Source organism: Ranitomeya variabilis, chromosome 3, assembly GCF_051348905.1.
Source record: "Ranitomeya variabilis isolate aRanVar5 chromosome 3, aRanVar5.hap1, whole genome shotgun sequence".
Classification (NCBI taxonomy): Eukaryota; Metazoa; Chordata; class Amphibia; order Anura; family Dendrobatidae; genus Ranitomeya; species Ranitomeya variabilis.
The window spans coordinates 251,734,421-251,754,860 of NC_135234.1; the positions used below are offsets into that span (position 1 = coordinate 251,734,421).

Here is a 20,440-nt window from a genome sequence, read left to right on the forward strand (position 1 = left end):
CGGGACAGGAGTGGGTGAGTGGAAATCTTCAATCAAAATACCGCCGATTCAGCACAAGGGTTCCCATCAGGACAGGAAACCCAACTGAAGCGAGGGAGAGGTACCGCCCTTTTATTTCAGTAGGTTTCCTGTCCTGGCTGGGCGGATCCCTCTCTCAGGTGTGCTGTCATGGGAGATGGGAAAAATTAGCTCTAATCGTTAGCGGACACCATGTCGCGTTTGGAGAGCCCCTGATGTGCCTAAACAGTGGCCACTGGGGGGGCGAAGCCACCCCCTTGGGCTGAAGTACCACTCCCCCGTCCCTGCAGGTTGGGTGAAATTACACTTAATCTTTTCACCCGATCTGCAGGAACGCGATCATACTATGACACAGCATATGCGACACAGGTCGGATTGGCACCGACTTTCATGACGCATACGCTGTGTCACAGGTCGGGAATGGGTTAATAGTGTTTGTATATACCGTACTGTACAAGTTTTATGCTGGAGTGGAAAATATACTAGAAAGTTAAAATGCTGTGTGAAGTGTATTTTTTTTTTTTTCCCCCGTGAATAAAGGAGAAAAATGAAATCAATATTTGGGGTGACCACCTGTTACCATTGAAAACTGCATCAACTCTTCAATTCTTTTAGTTACACTTTCACACAGTATTTGATGGAAGGAAGCAAGGTTGTTTCAAGCATGTTTGAGAACTAACTACAAATCTATGGATATGGACTTGTGCAAATCCTTCTGTATCTAAATAAAGCCCCAGACAGACTGTTTAGATGAGGGCTCTGTGGGGGCATAGCATCACTCCCAGGACTCCTTGCTCATCTTAAGGGCTCTCTCATACTACCATATAACACGGCCAAGTGCTATGCAATGTTTTATCAGATAGCACTTGGCCAGTCTTATGCTATGGGGCAGTTGACAACTATCATTATTTTCTCATGCCAATTCATGAGAAAATAATCATATCATACTGCAAGTGCATCCCATAATAGGATTACGTGCACCCATACAAGTTTATGGGTGCGTCTGAAACATCGGACTGCACTTGAATGTCATCCGAGTGCAGTCCAATTACCTTGGACATCAGCAGTGGAGGGAAATTGCTTTCTCAATCTTTTATCTTCTCCACACCTGTACTGAAATACTCACATGCGAGAAAATCTGAGCACAGTGCACTGACACTCAGCTCAAACTCTGTCAGTATTTGAGCAGAGCATCATTTGCATAATCGGCCCGATTCTCGCGCAGAGAGAATTGACAGCAGTGTGACTCCGGACTGATGCTGAAGATAATGCGTCTGAGTGTCTGCCTCCAGTAGGTGTACACGCCTGCGAATGATGCACAACAGAGCACACGTTCACTCTGTCTGCACCATTATACCCTGTTGTACGAGGGTTCCGACATAAGCTCCGATGGGGCTAACGAACGGGTGCCAAAACGCAGTGTGGAAGCACCCTTAGTAACATTGGTTGTATATTTGGGCATGTCCTAATGCAGAGTATATTTGGACCCATTCAGTTGCCTCCCTGATGGTGATGTATAAGTATCTGCCTGTATTTCTCCACATTGAGGACACCATTAAGCTTTGCCAAATCTCCGACTCCACTTACTAAAATCAAGGGACTTGCCGTATATACTCACGTATAAGCCAACCCGAGTATAAGCCAGGTATGCACGGCCTCCTCATCCCCCAGCCTGGTCTGCATGGCCACCATCAGAAAAACATAATAATAAATAATAATAAATAATTTTTCTAAGTAGTGGGCGCACATGATTGCCTCCTGATGCTGGGGGCTGCGGCTGACACTGTGCGCGCTATTATAGAGCAATAAATATTCACTGCCAGCGCAGTAGTCGCCTCCTGTGACCCGCTGCTCTCCTCCGTCTTCTTGGACCCTCTCTTGAGTATAAACAGGGGGGCGCTTTTTTTGCACAAACAAATGTGCTGGTTCTCCTTGAGTATATACGGTAATTATGATACGTCTTCGGTCCTCAATGTTGCCCCTTTTCTTGGTGTTCTTCATTCTGATAATTCCAGGCAGACACTTACCCTTCGTGCTGTGCCATCAGAAAGATGTCTGATTGTTTCCAAACTAAGGGTATGTGCACACATTCAGGAATTTGCTCGTTTTTTCGCGATAAAAACGCATAGATATGCATCTTATCATTTAGAATGCATTCCGCATTTTTTGTGCACATGATGCATTTTTTTCCGCAAAAAAAAACGCATTTCGGGAAAAGAAGCATCATGTTCATTAATTTTGCGGATTTCCCATTGTTTTGGAGTGTCCGGAAAAAAACGCAAAAAATCCACATAAAATCTGCAAAAAAAAGTGCCAAATCCGCGCAAAAAACGTGAAAAAAACGCATGCAGAATTGCTGCTGAAAACCTCAGGTTTATCTCAGGAAAATTCTGCATGCATTCCGGACTTGTGCACATACCCTTACTCTGCAGCAGGACAACAGCCCCAGAGTGTTTTTAGTCATAGCAATTTTGTGAGTATAATAAAAGCTTTGGGGTCCTATTGTTATCCTCACTATTAGCGGTTCACCATTGGAGGCTTTGTCCACAAATTAGATCAGTGGAAATTTTACATCTACGCGTTGCTGAAGATTTCATCTCCATGTCTGCTATTCAGAGCCTGGTTTGTGGTACATGGAAAGTCCTGTATAAGATCCTGACACCTGCGGCTAATTTTTGCTTGCACAGTATCTCTGATTTGATTTTTGGACTCTGGGCCCCGGCCTGTGGGCTCTACACCTGTTCCAGCTACTGTAATAGACTGATTGTGTGACCAGGCCCAGAGGTGCAGGGGGGCCCGCTGACGCCAGCTCATGTTTCTCCTGGGTATGCACCCGAGGACACACATTCTGCTGAAATGCAATGCTGCACAGAGGCCTGCCGGATCCCTGCACCAGAATACCTGCTGACTATCAATCGGAGGCCGGCAGCTGACGTAGGTATGGTAGTCACTGGCTGCACATGGCACTGACTACACGCGCTGCCCACTGGCTACAGAAGAGGTCACCGCGCTTTGTGGGAAATAAATCTTCTTTTTTTTCTGCATTAAAGAACAGAATCAGAATGGGGAACATATATACCAGGAATGGAGACATTTATACCAGGGTGGGCCCAGGATGGGGGAACTTGTATATCATGATAGGCTCAGGATGGGGGAAATTTATACCGGTAAGAAGCCCAAGATCAGGGGCATACATACATGGCAAGGGCCCAGGATGGGGGACATTACTAAATATAGGGGAGGGCATCACATCTGTTATTATAGGATTTTAGAATGCTAGAAGGGCCCATACATCTGACCAACATGAGGAGGGGGGCAAGTCCACACTTTGTATTGGGAGCCCATCTGACTCATTACGACACTGTGGCAGATTGGACATTTTATTCTCCGTTTTATTTAAGCCAATGCAAAAAACAAAACAAAAAGTACTGGAAGTGATAGTGTGGCCTCACAGAGCTCTGATCTCAACATTTGCATTTCTCTGGGATTAAAAGTTAAAAGGATTTGCACAAGCCTACAATCATAGATCTGGGGTTAGTTCTCCTAGATGTTTGGAACAACCTCTCAAGAGTTACTTCACAAAACTGTGTGCAAGTGTACTTGAAAGAACTGCTGCTGTTTTGAAGGTAAAGTGTGGTCACCCCAAATAGTGATATGATTTAGATTTCTCTTATGTTTGTTCACTTTGCATTTTGTTAGTTTATTTTTATCAATTATGAATGAACACTTCTTTATTTGAAGCCATTTTACTTTGCAAAATGTTTAAGCGGGCATGGAAAAGATTTTATACAGTATGGGATGTCTGGATTAAGTGGCAATCACACACGAGTTCAATGCACAGAATTTGAGCAAGCAAAATATGAACTTCAGTAACTAAATATGGTTTGTGTTTTTTTTTTTTTTTCTATCACGATCCATATTAAAAAAAAAAAAAAATACATTACTGTAATACTCTTGCAATTTGCACACTTGCCACTATGATAATTTTAAACTCATACTTCCTGTCTTTCAGTAGTTTCCTTATCATCACAGACAGGATTGCAATAACTGATACCACTGCTGGGTTGAGGGTAGAGCAGTCTAGCACAGCTGAGCTTTGTTTCATTACAAACATGGCTGCAGGTACAGCTCTGCTGTCACAGTGCTGTCAGCTCTGCGATATTCCCCTCTCCCCATACTAACTGCTGTGAGATGAAAGGTGTTTGTAATCTCTGCTCTGCTCCTGACACTTGTAGTCATTCAGCAGTGAGGAAAAAAAAAGGCTCTGTCATTTTTGTGTATCACACAGGCGATGGCTTGTTCTAAACTATTGTGGGGGCTTTTTCATTTTCCTCTCTGTATTTTCCTGCCTGATTTATGATTGGTCCGTCTCATGCAGGGGAAGAAGTACATGGCTCAAAAGACAAATCTATGATAACGGCCAATTGAATTTATTATAAATTATAACCTAAATTTTGCTAGATTTTTTTTTATGCCAGAAAGTGTCCCTATAGAAAGTAAAAAGTGCTGAGTGAAGCGTAAATAAGTCAGTGACAATCCTGCAAAGCACAAATCTTAAAGCATATTGACCACACTTCTAGGACTAATAGTAAAGCTAACATTACCTGCAGTGTATAAAACCAGGAACCCACCACACCCTCCGCACGTTTCGCAAGGAAATGCTTCGTCCAGGGGTCTACTCTATTCAGCAGCATTTAAAGAGGCTACAGAACAAAAACAGTGCAGGTGAAAGGTGCAGCTGATGAGGCTCATGCCCCTGCTGTTAATAAACTGCAGCAGTTACAGAGAACATAAAGCAGGCCACCACTACAGTTGTTAAAACCTTTGATATAGTCATCAATAGCAACCATTGCATCTACGGGTATAGACCGAGAAAGAACGCTTTATCATGCCATCAGCCCTAGCAGTGCAGCGCTGGGTGCCAGTAGTTGATGTAGGAGCAGGTGGTTTAACAAAAGCTTTAAGCCTGCCAAGGGTACAAACCCAGTATACCAAAACATTACAACATAAGGGTATCTATGCTGCTAAAAAAAAAAAAAGGTTAGGGAAACTGTCATGTCTGGAAACGCTATTTACCTGCAATTAAACAGGTAATTTGCAGGTAGATGGCCCCTAAATCTTGTTAGGCTGCATTACTGGGGCAGCAGCTACAGGGGGAAATTTAGCATTTATCCTCCCATTAGCCGCTCGCTTCAGATTATAGGAACGCAACAAAGAGTGATTACACTCAACAATCAAGATACTGTGAGCAAAACTGTAGTCACTCTCCTGCACCTTCACTGACCAACTGCTCTGAACACATATGGTGCTCTCTTGTTAATCAAAGTGCTATGGTGTGATTACAACATTCTCACTATGTTAGTGCTACCTGTGCCACCTCGATGACTGGAAGCTAGTGGCTGCAGGGAGGATATACAGTAAATTAGTTTTCTCCTTGTAACTGCTGCTTCAGTTAGCAGCCTAACATCATTTGAATCCTATTTACCTGCAGATTTAACCTTACATTTGGAGGTAAATAGTGTTTCTGGACATTACCAAGCGTCATTTTAAGCATATTGTAACCCCAAGTCACTTAATCTTCAGCCATTACAATCTGTCCAGTTGAAAAGACAATTACTATCTTCTTATCCTTGCTGACTGATTCTTCTCTAGTTTTGTAGTGTCCTTGTCAGTACTGGTATCATGAGGTGGTGGTACCTGCAGCCCAGGTTGCATCAGTAGTCCAGATCCTCCAGTATGGAACATCCATAAACACCATTGTAAGAAGTACTGCCATGTCTCATTATAATCTTCAGAGAACGGAACAGTTGCCGCCCGATATGAGACAGACCGGGCCGCGTAATGGCATCAAACCAGAAGTAAGACCAAGTGAATATCATCTCCCGCCTTGACTACTGCAACCTCCTACTCTCTGGCCTCCCCTCTGGCACCACTCCAATCCATCCTACACTCTGCTGCCCAACTATTCCCCAGCCTCTCCCCTATGCCAAGCCCTTCACTGGCTTCCCATCGCCCAGAGACTCCAGTTCAAAACCCTTACAATGACATACAAAGCCATCCACAACCTGTCTCCTCCATACATCTGTGACATGGTTTTCCGGTACTTACCTACACGCAACCTCCGATCCTCTCAAGATCTCCTTCTCTACTTCCCTCTCATCTCTTCTTCCCACAACCGCATCCAAGACTTCTCCCGTGCTTCCCCTATATTCTGGAACTCTCTACCACAACACATCAGACTCTCGCCTACCAAAGAAACCTTCAAAAATAACCTGAAGACTCAACTCTTCCGACAAGCCTGCAGTGATCCTCAACCTACTGAACTGCCACACCACCAGCTCTACCCTCCCCTAGTGTATCCTCACCCCCTGTAGACTGTGAGCCCTCGCGGGTAGGGTCCTCCCTCTTTATGTACCAGTGTGCCTTGTTTTTGATCATGTTTAATGTATTTGTCTATATCTGCCCCCTTTTCACATGTAAAGCGCCATGGAATAAATGGCGCTATAAAAATGTATAATAATAATAGGAAGAACTCTGCCAAAGGCCTGCTAAGTGACCTCTAGCATGCTACTACTTTGCATGTTTTTAATCAAACTATCAGAAATAAACTACATGATGGTGGTATGAGGGCTCAACATCATGCATTGAGAACTGTGCTCTTAGCAAAGCACAGTGCTTAGTTCTCAAAAATGAGGTTTACACTGAGCACATTAGACCGACCTATGAAAGAGTTTGAAGACACCTTGGTGATTATTATGCTGCCTACAACATTAGCCTGACTGGGAGGCATATTCTCGGGTTGACAAATTGGCTCAAAGGATTTTGGTTACCATGTGGTAAAGTCCTATCATTGCAGTGGGTATTGGGTGCTGCCAGGTGCAGGACAGTGCCTGGCCTCCTGTGGCTAAAGAGTATAAACTGTTCTTGGGATGACCCAGGCTTTGATGCCATTGACTGGCCCTCACATTTTTTTAGGACTGAATTCAACTGAGAACTGGGATATTATGTAGGCTCATGGGGGGCCGTTAATACTGTATTAGTTGACATGATGAAATTTGCACAATACGCTTGTTATTGCATTTATTTTTTACATTGATGTTTTTTTCAGATTTGGAGTCCTTCAATTGGTTGATGATGTTGGTCTTAATTGACCATTGATACTTCCTTTTGTTCACATTGGGCTATGTTCACGCGGTGTCTCTTAGACACCTGAGTACTCGCTGGTAGGGTTGAGCGACTTTTGCATTTTTAGGATCGAGTCGGGTTTCGTGAAACCCGACTGTCTCGAAAGTCGGATCGTGTGAACTCGGCCGATTATTGTGCAAAGTCGGGGGGCCGACCGAAACATGAAACCCAATGCAAGTCAATTCTCTCGCTCGCTCGCTCTCTCTCTCGCGCTCTCTCTCTCGCTCTCTCTCTCGTGTTTCACTGTGGAAATCGCTATATCCCAAACGTTAACATGGCGGTTTTACCCCCTGTGACGCTGCACAAAGCGAGCCGGAACCCATGTCATCACGCTGCACGCACTCCTTCATTGGCTTAAAAAATGGCGGGGAAAGCGTCATGCAAAACGCAACTTTGGCGCGAAGATCGCCGACCGTGTGGCCGATCCCACTCTGGGGTCGGGTCGGGTTTCACGAAAGTCGGCGACTTTTGAAAATGACCGATCCGTTTCGCTCAACCCTACTCGCTGGCTATAATTTATTTTCTTTTTTTATATAGTTGCCTTGAAAGTGTAACTAGTGGCTGTCGACCAAGTGGGCGCTGCCTGAAGAATGGGCTGGTCACTACTTTTAACCACTTCATGTCTTTACAAACGTGAAGCAGTTAAAACGATAAGAAATACTAAAAGTCGTTTTTACTATGGGGTGCATATGTTCATACTTTTTACTCTATTAAATGCTTGTTCTGGTGGGTTATGGCCTGAAAGGGACTCCGTTCGCACATAGAATTATACTGTCAAGTAAAGATCACACAATTAGTTATTCAACTTGAACATCTTGTTCATAGAGATCCGATGGATGTTTTAAGTGCTGCACTTTGAACATTGTATACGCTCATAATGTGACACCGCAAAAACAAAGGTTTACTGCCGGTGACAAACGTGATGGGGGATGTGAATGCTCCAAGACTGAAGTGTTTAAATAATTTGCTCAACAGGGGTAAATCCGGATGACACTTACAATGAAACTCCATATGAAAAAGGATTTTGCTTTGTCTCTTACCTCGCCCACCTGGTTGGAGATCAGAAAAAATTTGATGACTTTCTAAAGGTATTTTTTCATATATTGATATTTTGGGAGCACATTTTTGGGAACTTGTTGAAAATGGTGTCTGATCTGCAGGCATAGAGCAGGAGGAGGTCAGATTGATTATCCTTTTTTTTTTTTTTTTTTTTTTTGCCGGAAAAGATTCACTGTAACTTGCATTTCATTCATTGAAATCTCCGGTGTTGGTATGTATACGAGTCCAGTTTGCGGTCCTACTGGCTGTTGATCGTTTTGCCTTTGTGACTGCGCGTGCAAAGATGGCTAGCAATCACTGAGTAGGAGGCCTCGACTCATATATGCATATAGGAGAAAAAGAAACCTGATATTAATAAATGATTGCATCTTTTCCAACAAACACAGTTTTTATTTTTTTCTTAAATATCTTTGCAGTCTTGCAAAAACAGTTCAAATGCAAATAATTTTTTTTCTGTGTATGTGAAATGTCTGTTACAGTAAAAGCTGTAAAGCCTATAGTCTGGATATGTCTGTCAATATCCATTGTTGCTATGAGGATGGGCTCTCTGCTTCTGTTCTTTAATGGTGCCATGATAGCTTTACTAATCCTATTATATATTTAACCCTTACCCGACATTGCAGTTTTTCATTTGTGCTTTTTTGTTTTTTTCTTCCCTTTTTGAGGCTTAACTTTTTTTTTCTGACACATCTATATGAGGGCATATTTTGCTGGATAGGGGATGCGTTGTAGTTTTGAAAGACTGATTATTTTACTGTACTGGAAAATAAATAAAAAATCAAGGGTAGTGGATTGGTTAAAAAAAAGTCAATTCCCTTTTCTTTTTTTGGGGGGGTGGGGGGGGGGGGCTTTGTTTGTATGTTTCTACTCAGCAATTTGATTTACCAAGTCAGTGCAAGTATGGTGATCGTGGAAAAATAAATAGCAACAAATTAGTTATAATAAAAAAAAAAATTGTATTGCCATTTCCGTGTGAGGATATATACCGTATACGGTGTGTGTGTGTGTGTGTGTATGTATATGTGTGTGTGTATATATAATATATATATATATATATATATATACATACACACACACACACACACACACACACACACACACACACACACACACACACACACACACACACACACGTTTAGGATCACCCAGACAATTTTGTGTTTTCCATGAAAACTCATGGTGTTTTTTTTTTTTTGTTTTTTTTTTTTTAATCAAACGAGTTCCCGAATTAATTTAAAATCTAGTCCACACATTGACAAGGTTCGAAACAAAGGTTTTTATTTGAAATAATAATATTTTCCTTCAAACTTTTTTGCTTTCATCAAAGAATGCCCCTTTGAAGCAATTACAGCATTGCAGACCTTTGGCATTCTAGCAGTTAATTTGCTGAGGTAATCTGGAGAAATTTCACCCCATGCTTCCAGAAGCCGCTCCCACAAGTTGGTTTGGCTTGATGAGCACTTTTTGCGTACCATACGGTCATTCTGCTCCCACAACAGCTCAATGGGGTTGAGATCTGGTGACTTCACTGGCCACTCCATTACAGATAGAATACCAGCTGCCTGCTTCTTCCCTAAATAGTTCTTGCATAATTTGGAGGTGTGCTTTGGGTCCTTGTCCTGTTGTAGGATGAAATTGGCTCCAATCAAGCGCTGTCCACAGGGTATGGCATGGCGTTGCAAAATGGAGTGATAGCCTTCCTTATTCAAAATCCCTTTTACTTTGTACAAATCTCCCACTTTACCAGCACCAAAGCAAACCCAGACCATCACATTACCTCCACCATGCTTGACAGATGGCGTCAGGCACTCTTCCAGCATCTTTTCAGTTGTTCTGCATCTCACAAATGTTCTTCTGTGTGATCCATACACCTCAAACTTGGATTCGTCTGTCCATAACACTTTTTTCCAATCTTCCTCAGTCCAATGTCTGTTCTTTTGCCCATATTAATCTGTTCCTTTTATTACCCAGTCTCAGATATTATTATTATTATTATTATTATTATAGCGCCATTTATTCAATGGCGCTTTACATGTGAGGGGTATACATAGTAATAACAAGTACAATAATCTTAAAGAATACAAGTCACGACTGGTACAGTAGGAGAGAGGACCCTGCCCGCGAGGGCTCACAATCTACAAGGGATGGGTGAGGATACAATAGGTGAGGGTAGAGCTGGTCGTGCAGCGGTTTGGTCAATTTGGTGGTTACTGCAGGTTGTAGGCTTGTCAGAAGAGGTAGGTGTTCAGGTTCTTTTTGAAGGTTCCGATGGTAGGCGAGAGTCTGATATTTTGTGGTAGAGAGTTCCAGAGTAGGGGTGATGTGCGAGAAAAATCTTGCATGCAATTGTGGGAAGAGGAGATAAGAGGGGAGTAGAGAAGGAGATCTTGTGAGGATTTGAGGTTGCGTGCAGGTAAGTACTGGGAGATGAGGTCACAGATGTATGGAGGAGACAGGCTGTGGATGGCTTTGTATGTCTTGGCTAGGATTTTGTACTGGAGTCTCTGGGCAAGGGGAGCCAGTGAAGGGATTGACAGAGGGGGAGGGGACAGTTGGATTAGTCGGGCAGCAGAGTTTAGAATAGATTGGAGGGGAGGCCACAGAGCAGCAGGTTGCAGTAGTCAAGGCGGGAGATGAGGGCATGGACTAGGGTTTTTGAGGTGATACTGAAAGCCGTGAGATTCTATGAGCTGTCCCAGGCCAAAGGTGTAAATGGAGAAGAGCAGGGGCCCTAGGACTGAACCTTGCGGGACTCCAACAGATAGGGGGTGAGGTGAGGAGGTGGTGTGTGAGTGGGAGACGCTGAATGTCCGGTCTGTTAGGTATGACGAGATCCAGGATAGGGCCAAGTCTGTGATGCCAAGAGATGAGAGGGTCTGTAATAATAGGGAATGGTCCACTGTGTCAAAGGCAGAGGACAGGTCTAGGAGGAGAAGGACAGAGTAGTGTCGCTTGCTCTTGGCGGTTAATAGGTCATTGGTGACCTTAGTTAGGGCAGTTTCAGTGGAGTGGTGTGACTGGAAGCCAGATTGTAAGCGGTCGAAGAGGGAGCAGGAAGAGCGATGGGAGGACAGTTCAAGATGGACTTATTGTTCCAGTAGTTTTGAGGCATAGGGGAGAAGTGATATAGGGCGATAGCTAGATACAGAGGATGGGTCAAGAGAGGGCTTTTTGAGGATAGGTGTGATTGAGGCATGTTTAAAACTTGAGGGGGAAAACGCCAGTTGTTAGTGATAGGTTGAAGAGATGGATTAGGGTTGGGATGAAGACTGTGGCAAGGTTTGGGATGAAGTGGGATGGGATCGGGTCGAGTGCACAGGTGATGAGATGCGATCTTGAGAGTAGAGTGGAGAGTATCTTCTGTAATGGTGGAGTAGTTGGTTTTGGAGGTGGAGGGCTGGGTAGTTGGCAGGAAAGCCTCTGGGGGTTGTCCACCAAAGCTGTCTCTGATGATATAGAATCAACAGTTGGGACTTCCGGCCGCTGTCCCCGAATCCCATAAGAAACTGCGGCAGTGTCACTTGATTTGATCAGCGGTCAGGTGCCCCTAACATCCTCGGGTGGAATCTCGATCCACCCACGGCAGTTAACATGCTAAATGTCACTGTCAATTTCTGACAGCGGCATTTAACTCTCACTTACAGGAAGCCAGTCACAAACCCCGTGATTATGTGGCCTGGGCCCTGATGAGTTGGCATGACAACTGGGGGTCTACAGAAGACCACTGTGCTTGTCATTGCAGATCTGCTATGAACGCCGGCCCATGGCCTTCGTTCATAGGAGCTGATGATTTTTTTTTGGATGAGCACAGCTTCAAGTCTCCTAATGGGACTATTGAACCAAGTAAAAAATATTTTAAAAATACATATTTAAAAGTTCAAATTGCCCCCCCTTTTTTGCCCCATTCAAGATAAAACAATAAAAAAAATACACATTTGGTAACACAGCATTCAGAAATATCCAATTTATGAAAATATAAACTAAATTAATCCGATCGGTAAACAGTGTAAAGAGATTAAAAAAAAAATCAGAATTACTGCATTTTATTGCAATATTGTGGCGACCAAAAAATGGTAACAGGCCATCAAACATTGTTTCTACCCCAAAATGGAATGAATAAAAATGTCAGCTCATTGCACAAAAAATAAGCCCCAGATCTTAAAAAAATGGAGACACTTCAAGTCTTGGAAAATGGCGCCATTTTTTTTTTTCTTATAGTATTTGGACTTTTTTTTTCACCACTAAAATAAAAAATAACCTAGACATGTTTGGTATCTGTGAACTCGTAATGACCTGGAGAATCTTAATGGATGGTCAGTTTTAGCATTTAGTAAAGATGGTAAGAGAAAACAAAAATGTGGATTGCACTTTTTATTGCCATTTCACCACACTTGGAATTTTTTTCCTGTTTTTTTTTCCAGTACACTATATGGTAAAAATCAGTGTTGTCTTTCAAAAATGCAACTCATTCTTCAAAAACAAGCCCTCACATGGTCATATTGACAGAAAAATAAAAAAAACTTATGGCTCAAGTGAAGGGGAGCAAAAAAAATTAAAACGCAAAAATGGAAAATCCCAAGGTCGTGAAGGAGTTAAAGGATACATATTTTAACAGGATTGATTATGTACAGGATTGATTATGTTCAACACCTATTGACGCTGTGATGAATAACCTGTCTTTGCATTTTTAGGCTTATGTTGACAGATTTAAGTTTCAGAGCATCACGGCTGATGAAGCGTTGGCCTTTTATTTGGATTATTTTCCAGAACTTAAGGAAAAGGGTGTTGATAAAATCAAGGGTAAGTTTCAAGTAATTGGTATGTAACGCTGTAAATATTATACCACCTTTTCATAACTATGATACATACACAATGCAATAGTTTCATCATTTTCGTATTTGTAACTTATTTGTATTTTGTAAACCCCTTGTAGCCAATAAGGATCATTTTAAATTTGATGCTTAAATTAAATGATGTTAAATCATTTATTTTTAATCTATTTATTAATTACCTTGTTGATGAGAAAGTAAAGTGGCATAGTTTGCTGATTCAACATTTTTCTGGATAATAAAAGTTCTGCTTGATTTTGTAGAATGACGTAGATAATCTGACCACACGTCAAAAAACATAGATTAATTTTAGTGTTGTTAAATGTAAAATAACGCACCTCGGCTGCATTAATAGTTTAAATAGGATTTAAACTGGGGAAAACGGGACAAGAAGAACATGGCTATTCTGGTCACAAGGCAGGAAAGTGTCAGTACTCAATGTCAGGCAGCAGCTATGTAAGCAAATGGGATTTTAGGGTGTATTTCAAGAGTGAGAAAACCCTGTAATCTCAATGTAACATTACCCATTTATAAATAGTTTGTAAGGCCACATAGTGTATATGGGACCCAGTTGTGCATTTCACATTCTTAAGAGTATTGGAACACTAGTTTTGAAGGCAAAGGAGGTGTCTTATAATGGAAAGCAAGGAAAATTGGTCTTGTCTTAAAAAAGGCACCTCAAGGTGATCTCAATTACACGTAAATGAGTTAATTCAAAGGCTGAAGAAAGCACTGATGGACTATCTTGTAGAATCAAGAGAGTCCTTTATATAATCATTACAATCCCATGCACATATTAAGGAGGAGTACCGTAAGTGGCATAATGTTGACGTGTTTTGACCTCATGTGTGTCTTAGTCATGTATCAGTTTCTACTTTTAATCAGTAAGAAGGTTTTGCAAGATATGAACACAGCCTAAGTGTTTTTGACTTACGTGCTGTAGGTGAAGTAGACTGTATATCGTTGAGGGTCCCTGGTTCACCAGCATTGTCGGTAGTCCATGGGTACCCTGCATAATGTGCCCTCCATGTTGGCATCCCTGGCTCTTCTTTTCATTTGTAGTCCTGGCTCAAAATCATTAATGTGTCTAGCTGCAGTTGCCCATGCGTCATGTTACAATAATGACGTTGTGCCAGGACAAGAAATCAAAAAGGAGCTGTGCGTGCTGACAGGTAGGTGCATCACAGGGCTGCCAATGTCCAACACAGTATTATCTTTGACCTGGGAGAAGATTAACAATATGGTTAAATACTCTCTGAAGTTGCTATGAAGGCATTAGGGATGAGTGAACAAAAAATATACGCCATAACCCCATCACTGGTCATAAAGTATGATGGACTGAAGAGAAGGCCACTGAACTATGTGCACAAGTAAGATTCGGTCATGTTGGAGGATTAGTGCAAGATCACAAGAATTATTTCTATATTGAAGTTGTGATCACTGGTTAAATATGGTCTAATTATAATAAACTAATGAAGTTTGCTTTACTGTGAAATATTGTTGATGGGGAAAAATGTTACTCCACAGTACGTGAAGATACAGACCACCTTAACACTAATCCGAAGATCAACATGTACTTATCACCGAAGCTGTTGATATTTTTATTTGTCTTTCTCCATTTTCTTTGTATTGATTTTCTGCGCTTTGTACATTACACCTAAAGTTGAGAACTTCGAGCATGTCTATATTTACCGTATTTCCTAAACTAAAATGTGATTTTCTCAAACTAGGCTTTGAATTTGACCATTGGTTGAACACGCCTGGCTGGCCACCATTTCTTCCAGATTTGTCTTCCGGCAACTCTCTGATGAAGCCATCTGAAGCTTTGGCTGAACTCTTGGCTTCTTCACCGCTTGACTTTGAGTCTATTACCAAAGTGGATATCACACAATGGAAAACCTATCAGCTTGTCTATTTTTTGGATAGAGTACTTGACAAGTCACCGCTTCCAATGGGTAAGAGATTAATTAACTCATTAATTATGTTTGACCATTTCACAACCACTTGAACACTAGGGTGTAAATGGTGAGACTGGTCACATTACAGAAATTCTCAAACCAATCATGAGATCAAAAGCACTCGTGGAAATTGTCTGCGACTTCCTGTCTTACAATTCTAGAGCTGTTAATAAACTGAAAAAATACACACATTCTTTTTACAGCTCTTAACGTATAGCAGGAAGCCATAGACAACCTGCACAAGTGGGTCCAAGCGTGTGTGTGTATGTATATGTGTGTGTATATGTATATGTATATATATATGTATATATATATATATATATATATATATATATATATATATATATATATATATATATATATATATATATATATATATATATATATATATATAGCGCCTACTACTTTATTTCACACAATATAAAGCACATCCTCAGGAACTTAGTAACAGTTTGAACACCATCTGGACGTATTCCACTTCACAACAGTTCATCTCTGACCCCGGTCAGCATAAGACACGGACCTCGTCCGTTACCCATTGGCGACCTTCACGGGTTCCTGGACACCTCTTGGCCTCAGAGGTGCCCCATACACAATGTCTCTCTCTTCTAACCTCGGTTAGCATAACACGGATCCCTTTGCGTTACCTGTTGGTGCCGCACAGGTTTCTCGGATACCTCTCCTCCACAGAGGTATCCTTCAGACGTTTCTCACTCTGACCCCGGTCAGTACAACACGGATCTCCATCCCTTCCACACACTGGCATGTGCTAGGTCCAGAGCCCTGCCATGTGCTCTTCAGGAATCCTATTTTCCAGAACTTCCAACACAGGCTTCCAGGACCTTCTGGCATAGACCATTCAGGTCCACACTCCAAGACCATGTGACCAGCCCTCAGTCACATTATATAGTACTAACCACTCCCACAGGTGGGAGCGTGGATGTGTGGCTAGTTTGTCCCGCCCATCTCACACAACTAGCCTAGTAAGTCTCCCTTACCACTATACAAACTCTTGCGGGACTACAGGTCCCAGAACAAGAACATTGCATCAGACTTACCACACAGACTCCCTCTGCAACACATATCTGCCATTCACAACACTGCCGGACTTTGTCTCGTCACTATTATGCCTCCAAGTGCATCTTGCAGCGCACACACAGCACCCCCTGGCTGTAACATTGGTCACTACACCACTATATACACACACACACACACACACACACACACACACACACACACACACACACACACACACACACACACACACAATAATTAAACAAAAAATATATATATATTTTGTCTTACTTCTTGCAATAGTCTTCTTAGGAGACTTGAAGCTGCAATCCTCTGATTGCTTCAGCCCTGGTCTGTGTAGCATAAATGCTCATCTGCTGTGAACTCTGGCCACGGGTCGGTGCTCATAGCAGATCAGCAATGACAACCACAGGGGTCTGAAACAAAGAAATCGAGGGGGCACCTCTAGAGTGTAGCTTATAATAAAAGGCGGGTGCTACTAATGCGCCAAAACCATGCATATACAAAGAAAGAGAAAAGAAAAAAGCAGTGCAGTTAAAGTGCACACACAGCCTTTGTAATTAGTGTAAACAATGCTTTATTGAGACGAAAAAAGTGCTAATAGACATAAAAACATTTAAAAAGCATGTAAAACATACCCAAACATGCATGGTCAATATCCCCTTTATGTGAAGATATGAGTTAGCAGGCTCACCAAGGAAAAATAATCCAAAAGACTTTCCCAGTGAGTAACAATAAATAGTTAATATGACAGTATGAAAATATGCATGTGCATCTGCCTTAGGCTCCAGTGTCGATTCTCCCCTCCAGCATCCCACTTACGTTAGAATATAACTATATTAACCCCTTTCTGTCATTGGACGTACTATTCCGTCCATGTGGGGTGGGCCCTACTTCCCAAGGACAGAATAGTACGTCCAGCGCGATCAGCCGCGCTCACGGGGGAGCGCGGCCGATCGTGGCCGGGTGTCAGCTGACTATCGCAGCTGACATCCGGCACTATGTGCCAGGAGCGGTCACGGACCGCCCCCGGCACATTAACCCCCGGCACACTGCGATCAAACATGATCGCAGTGTACCAGCGGTACAGGGAAGCATCGCGCAGGGAGGGGGTTCCCTGCGTGCTTCCCTGAGACCCCCGGCGAACTCAATTCCAGCCATTTCTGCGTTGAAAAAGTAAAACAGTGCTCCTTCCCTTCCGAGCTCTTCCGTGCGCCCAAACAGGGGTTTACCCCAACATATGGGGTATCACGTACTCAGGACAAATTGTACAACAACTTTTGGGGTCCAATTTCTTTTACCCTTGGGAAAATAAAAAATTGGGGGCGAAAAGATCATTTTTGTGAAAAATTGAATTTTTATTTTCACGGCTCTGCATTATAAACGTCTGCGAATCACTTAATGGATCAAAGTGCTGAACACACATCTAGGTAAGTTCCTTAGGGGGTCTACTTTCCAAAATAGTGACATCAGGGGCTCTCCAAACGCAACATGGCGTCCCATCTCAATTCCAGTCAATTTTGCACTGAAAAGTCAAATGGCGCTCCTTCCCTTCCGAGCTCTGCCATGCGCCCAAACAGTGGTTAATCAACGTACTCAGGACAAATTGTACAACAACTTTTGGGGTCCATTTTCTCCTGTTACCCTTGGTAAAATAAAACAAATTGGAGCTGAAGTAAATTTTTTGTGAAAAAGTTAAATGTTCATTTTTATTTAAACATTCCAAAAATTCCTGTGAAACACCTGAAGGGTTAATAAACTTTTTGAATGTGGTTTTGAGCACCTTGAGGGGTGCAGTTTTTAGAATGGTGTCACACTTGGTTATTTTCTATCATATAGACCCCTCAAAGTGACTTCAAATGAGATGTGGTCCCTAAAAAAAATGGTGTTGTAAAAATGAGAAATTGCTGGTTAACTTTTAAACCTTATAACTCCCTAACAAAAAAAATTTTGGTTCCAAAATTGTGCTGATGTAAAGTAGACATGTGGGGAATGTTACTTACTAAGTATTTTGTGTGACATATCTCTGTGATTTAATTGCATAAAAATTCAAAGTTGGAAAATTGCGAAATTTTCGCCAAATTTCTGTTTTTTTTCACAAATAAACGCAGGTAATATCAAAGAAATTTTACCACTATCATGAAGTACAATATGTCACGAGAAAACAATGTCAGAATCAGCGGGATCCGTTGAAGCGTTCCCAAGTTATAACCTCATAAAGGGACAGTGGTCAGAATTGTAAAAATTGGCCTTTTCATTAACGTGCAAACCACCCTTGGGGGTAAAGGGGTTAACATGCTAAAGTAGCTGTACTGCCATGTGAAGCAAGAGATAAATACAATATTATCCAACAGTAATTGCTAAACATGTACACTTGTGACTAATAGTGTTGTCATGTAAAACACAGGAATAGTACAACGCTGTCTAACATAGGTTAAAGCTGTACCCATGCCACTGTGGAATGCCTATGAGGATATCCCACACCGGAGTCACAATCAGCAATGCACAGCCCATAGCACATGGTTAAATATAAGAACAGTGATACTCACTGGGAGTGGTTGAGCCCGCTGGCTCCCAACGGGTGTCGCTACTCCTGGTAGCTTCGTCAGGGGAAGTGAGAAACAGTTGGTTACGTCTGGTATATATAGCGTAAGTGCACTTACTATAAAGTCCATGATTGCTGGCACCTGTGTCCGGCACTCATTAAGCAGTGGAACAGTCTGTCAGGGTCAGGGTGAGTCAGGAAGGTCGAATGGGCGGCAGCTCCACTCCAGAGTTTGCAACATATTAAGGTATGTTCCAGAAGTGTCTGTGTTTCTTACCGGGAGAGACAATTGCGCATGCGCTGGCCTGGCCTCCACGTCACTCACATGCAGAGGGCCTTCCCTAGTTACCTAGATTCACCAATCATTCAGGCCCTTATGTTTGGCTTTGCTGGGTGTGACAGGCACCGGTCTACGCCTGGCTGGAACCAATTCCCCACGTCACCACTTAGTGCACGCCCTTCTCACAATAGAGGCGCATGCGCAATACCGGAATACCCACTATCCTGGATACGATACAAGCCGTGCTGGGAAAGAACAGGTGACGCATGCGCAGGGCAATAGAACATCTACTAGCGCTACGAAAATAATACGTTCACCACTTAGGGCGAAGCTGCGGCGCCCGGTGGCAGCTGCAACGCTGCTGTGCACTTTAATTGCGCTGCTTTTTTCTCTTTCTTTTTCTTTGTATAACCACAATGGTCTCCTGCAGGTTCTCATGCCAACCCATTGGAGCCCTGTGATCATGTGACAGGTGCCGATGGGCGGGGTGTGTGACACGCTTCGTGTCCGCTTGTGTTAAATGCCGCTGTCAGAGATTGAACAGCGTCATTCAACTTGTTAACAGCTGTGAGTGGATTGCATTTCCACCCTTGGCTATTAGGGACACATGACAGCTGATCAAATCAGCTGTTGTGCCTGAAAAGTTGTGGACTTGGTGCCGGAGCCCACATAAAAGGGAGGGAGGCGACCTATGATGTACCTATACGCCAGAGGTCATAAATGGGTTAATGACCTGTTTAGACCATAATTATATGTTCACAGAATCATAAATATGATAGTTTGGTGCTCTTAGAATATCATGTTATTGGCCACACATCACCTGTTTAAACAAAAGCATGTGCTAGCTTTAGAAAAAGTTTTTTAGAGATAATTTTTCAGCAGACTTAAGCCATCGCACTGAATGAATGAATATTTTGCGCGTTCATCTGGTTTGCCAGTCTGTTTATCCTGCCCAATAATCAATCAGTTTTTCCCCAATTATCACTCCATCTAAATGGGCCTTAGTTTGCATTTATTTAAGATTTGTATTTTCTCCATGATTTTCAATGCTTCCTTGTGTGTGCAGTCTTGCAGCTCTTTGAGGGTGCATACTGCATTTGGAAGTCTAGTAAATGCAAATGGTCCCCAGGACGCCGGCCACAGAACTGAAGACTGCACTGCAGCACACATCTTTTTATGCAACTGAAAATCATATAAAATAAAAGTGAGTCCACAATTATCTAAAAGGCCAATTGGTGAACCTAGGTATAAGTGCTATTTTATTAACTGCATCATTTAATGAGATTACAATTAAAAAAGAAACAAAAAATGTATTTATGGGCTTCAGATCTACAGTGGGGGAAATAAGTATTTGATCCCTTGCGGATATTGTAAGTTTCCCAACTGACAAAGAAATTATCAGTCTATAATTTTAAGGGTAGGTTAATTTTAACATTGAGAGAGGATGCCAAAAATATAATCCAGAAAATCACATTGTATAAATTTATATTTGATCAGCATGGGATCAAATACATATTTCCCTCGCTGTATA

At 42.3% G+C, this 20,440-nt stretch overlaps 1 protein-coding gene across 1 annotated transcript in view; it reads left to right on the forward strand.

Moving 5' to 3' along the window:
* The window catches only part of RNPEP (arginyl aminopeptidase), a 60,059-nt gene that overhangs the window by 33,633 nt on the left and 5,986 nt on the right, over positions 1 to 20,440 (forward strand). The window contains exons 7-9 of the mRNA XM_077295378.1: positions 8,179 to 8,291; positions 12,954 to 13,062; positions 14,822 to 15,046. Coding sequence (XP_077151493.1) covers positions 8,179 to 8,291; positions 12,954 to 13,062; positions 14,822 to 15,046 — 447 coding nt within the window. The remainder of the gene's footprint in view (positions 1 to 8,178; positions 8,292 to 12,953; positions 13,063 to 14,821; positions 15,047 to 20,440) is intronic.